Here is a 4,347-nt window from a genome sequence, read left to right on the forward strand (position 1 = left end):
CACTGATGTCCTTCGAAAATTCGCAGCAGTTACTGACAAACAGCTGTTGAAAAAAACAGACCTTCCGCTGCACGATCCCTTCAGCCACTGTAGGATGCGTGCCATCGAGCCAGCCTGGAGAGTCTGTAGTGCAGTGGTATATCTTAGGACATGAATCTGCCATTTGAGTTCCAGCTTCTCCGCTAAATCGATACCAACCAGACAACGCTGAATCGCACATGTTACCAATGCTCCTGTTTACATAGGTCATTGCTCGGTTGGACTCATTGAGAAATTTGTAGTTGGAACATTCTGGGAGAGATTTTTAAGTAGATAACATTTTGAGGGCTTATTCTTATTCATTAATCAAACGAAGACAAGTATGAATCAACAAAACCTACTCTAATATCAAGGAAAATGGAAAAAAAACCAACAACCAACCACTGTCCTCTAATTAACGAATTATATATTTCACAGATCAAAGGTCAATCTCTTGCCCATACCAAAAAAAATAGTTCCTGGAACGGTTTGCAAAATATTTCTATTAATTTTTGGAATGGTTCAAACTTTTAAGCTATCTGTTTGAGATGACTATACTCTTTATTGATTTCATTGCAAATTCCCTTTGATTACCTCCGTACAGAATTATTTCCGAAAAGACAAAACAGCGAACGAAATACTTCGAGATAATCGACCTGAGTTTTCATACATGATTTTTTCCGATCCGACTTTTAGTGCTCAAGAGTATCTAAGGGCGCGTTCGATTGACCCTATTCCGGAATATGAATACGCGGAATGATGATTAAAAAGGTATGTTTGGCGCGTTTAGAAGATTCAAAGATAATAAAAATATGTTTGAAATACCATTTTAGCAGATGTTTGACAATTTAATGTGAGTCTCCGTAAAACAAAGGATTTCTAACTTATATTCCATGTATTCCTATTCCGGAATACGGTCAATCGAACGCACTCTAAGACTATGTTCTATTCCAACTCATTTTCAACACTAATTACCAAAATAACAACGAAAAATCCTGGTAAATCTCACCTGTGTTGCCGGTAAAATCCGTTCTGAGCTTTTACCTACAGTCTGTGACAAATTTCGTTGGAAAAGTACACGACTATACAGATCTGAAGCTTTTGCAGCTCACTCTCCCCCTCACAATGTTGTTTTAACGCGAGTTTCTGAGCCCATTTGCCAAAACAACATTGTGGGAGCGCAAGGTATTGTCCCAGACTGTAGGTTAAATTGGTGATCCTCATTTTTCCTAGGTTGAATACTCACTCAGATGAATTGAGGCTGAAACGTTTTTTTCGAAGCTTAAATTAAGCCTAGGGGAAAATTGGGTCAGGCTAGGATTAGTTTTGGTTTTTATAAATGGATATCAATTGACAGGAAAGTAAATAATGATAAGAACTGTATTGGGTTGAGCATGTCCGTCGTTGTAGTGGTACGGACACAGGACTATAAGATCTGGGGCAGGTTGCTCGAAGCTTGGTTAGCACTAACCGTTGGTTAAGAGGTATCAAGCCCAATAGGTTTGCATGGTATTTAACCCTGGTTAGTGCTAACCATGCTTCGATTAGGATCATCAATTTAACCTAGGTAAAAACGGATTCAACTTGAACCCGGATTTAACCGACAACATCAGTCCTTCACCAACTTAAACCGACGAGAGGCGTAAATGCTCATTAGGGAGCTTAAGCAACGACAACGGCGACGGCGACGGCAACGAGAACGTCACAAATTTGCATATTTGGTGGGCAAAAGCAATAGCTTTGCACGACCTGCACGTGCATTTTTCACTTTTGTCCATTTCTTTGCCGCTTTCACAAATAACTAGTAAGGATATTGGGTTTCCCTAACGAGGGTTGACACGCGGTGAAAAGTGAGCATGAATCGTGACCATTCTTGCTTTTAGTAATCTTGACCACCTCAGTGGTTACCTTTCCCCTAAACAATAGGGACCTTAAGCAACGACAACGGCGACGGCAACGAGAACGTCACAAATTTGCACATTTAGTGGGCAAAAACAATAGCTTTGCACGCCCTGCACGTGCGTTTTTCACTCTTGTCCATTTCTTTGCCGTCATCAGCAAAACTACAACGTGAAATAGCCAAATTTGAGGTTTATGACAAACGTCAGCAATTGAGGATAAATTTTCATTCCCTCCCCTAATTTAAGCGCCGTTGCGACCAGGATTATTTTGAGAAACTACCACACCCTTGTCATATTAAAAAGTTTGAAATAGTCACGAAGTGATTACAATAACGTGAATTTATATTTTGAGATGACGTTCTCGTTGCTGTTGCCGGAAAAAATCATTTGCAGTTTACGCGCAATCTCTCCAACTCGGTCAGTTGTGTTTTTACAAATCCTAATTGACTTGAAAAGCGACTGGCAGAGTAGTTACTCTATAACAATCCACCAGGAGCTTGTTTCTCGAAAGTCCCGAAACTTTACGGGCCATTTTCGGATGTCACAGTTCTCTTTGTATCTCAAGGAACGGAGAGGATTTAAGTCAAACTTCACAGTCATTTTTCTTTTTGTTACCTAGAAATCTTGTTGAAAGAGCGGCTTTCCAAAACAAGCTGTTGGCAGTTTTACAAATCGCTTTTCGGACCCGAAAAATTTCCGGGACTTTGGAGAAACGGGCCCAGGTCAGTTTTCTGGAGTCTGCTTACCGTTGGACACAGTTTCCTTGTAACTGGTAACTGTGTAAGAAGCTTGGAAGTTTATATACCCGGTAACATTAGTTGCAAACAGCAACTCTAGGCTCTGATCAAAATGTGAATAAAGGGTTACTTGGTTTAATAGTTGACCACATATTCTTGAGCTTGGTTTGCCATTTTCCTGGATTCCATTTTCAATTTCCAGTAGGGACAATTACTGCATGATAGGTCACACCATTTTCCGATGGAAACGGCTTCGAGCATTAACCTGACTTGTTCTCCTTTACTTGCCATGATCTTGAAACAGTATGTGGGGGGAAGGATGCATTAAAAAATTGACGGAAAGTTATGACCCCACTCGTGCCTTTATGAATTCTTTGCCTGCACACTGAATATGAACACAACAAATCAGTCAATATCTTCGGGGAAATGTATAATCAACCAGGCCAACCAGGCCACTTTCCTTTAATTCTTAGTCGCTCGGCGAGTGCATGCGCGAGTGAAGCGATCTCGAGGCCACAATATCTGTTCAATAAGTTCACTTTTCCGCTGATTATTTATTTTTGTGCAATAGAAATTTATTTATATTCCTGTTATTGGAAGAAGGTGATCGCTAGTCTCAGAAAAAGAGAGAAAAACTATAGGTCACCATACTCGTTTACGAGAAAATGACGATTTATCTCTCTCACGACCCAAGCCGTAAAGAAAACTGCGCCATTTTCTGTATGTGCTGGCGCTAATGACGCAATAAATCGTGCGCAGTAAGGATGAGCAATGCAATACAGGGAAATGACCTTAAGGACGTTCGCGCCAAAAATGTTCCCACGTACAGATTTTTTAAAACTTGCCACGCAGAAAGGCAATGATCTACTTTTGCCACAAAGGCAAAAAAATGGGGGCTCACCGTGCTAGCTTGTTTTCATGAGGTGCACTTTTAGAAGCTTGCGTTTATTTTAAGACAATCTTAGATTACAACTGTCACGTCAGCAATAAAAAAAAGCTACATTAGTGAAATTTAGATCAGGTAAACGTACTCAATTAACATAATAATATAACTAAATAAACTTTTGCAGCTGATGTCATTTTCTGTGGTGAAATAGACCTTGAGAAACGATAAATATTAGTCTAAGAAAGAAAACTGCGGTCGCAGGAGAGCATAAAGGCGAAATATTTGTAACTTCTCGTGTACAATATTTTTTTGTTTTGTTAAAATGGATAAAATCAAGAAAGGAACTGATCTAGGGAAAGAAAAAAGGAGGTCACCGAGCATTCAAGAGAGTAAATCGCTGCAAAGTTCTCAAGCGATTGTCTATTTTCAATGCCACGTCGTTGCGTGACATTTCCGAGAAGACCTGGTCCACAGCTATCCCATGATGCCACACACTTTCACGTTCAATTCTCGAGGAAATGTGTTCGCCTTTAGCATCGTGTTTACCTTCGTGATCGTTAAGGACGTTCATGTTTATGCGCAGCGTTACTGCGCAGGTAACGTGACTGTCATATGGCAACCATTATTACTTCGAGCATTAGTGAAGTTGAGGTTTTAAAACCTTTGCAAAAACCGTGGACCATAAGTCTTGCATGGCGTTGGATCAGTGAAGATCGTGATCAGTCAAATTGATTAAAAGATAGTTATCAAAGTCAAGTGGATTACTGCACGACTAATATTCGCGTTATTTTATCAGTCGTTCACT

The 4,347-nt window shown here is 40.1% G+C and overlaps 1 protein-coding gene across 1 annotated transcript in view; it reads right to left on the reverse strand.

The window, feature by feature from the left end:
- The window catches only part of LOC138036833 (uncharacterized), a 15,692-nt gene extending 12,905 nt beyond the window's left edge, over positions 1 to 2,787 (reverse strand). Inside the window, exons 1-2 of the mRNA XM_068882904.1 lie at positions 2,666 to 2,787; positions 1 to 291 (exon numbers count right to left, since the gene is read on the reverse strand). The exon at positions 1 to 291 is cut by the window's left edge and continues 90 nt beyond it. Of these exons, the coding sequence (XP_068739005.1) occupies positions 1 to 250 (250 nt within the window). The 5' untranslated portion in view covers positions 251 to 291; positions 2,666 to 2,787. The remainder of the gene's footprint in view (positions 292 to 2,665) is intronic.
- Between the last annotated feature and the right edge of the window lie 1,560 nt (positions 2,788 to 4,347).

This window comes from Montipora capricornis, unplaced genomic scaffold (assembly GCF_036669925.1).
Source record: "Montipora capricornis isolate CH-2021 unplaced genomic scaffold, ASM3666992v2 scaffold_505, whole genome shotgun sequence".
NCBI lineage: Eukaryota > Metazoa > Cnidaria > Anthozoa > Scleractinia > Acroporidae > Montipora > Montipora capricornis.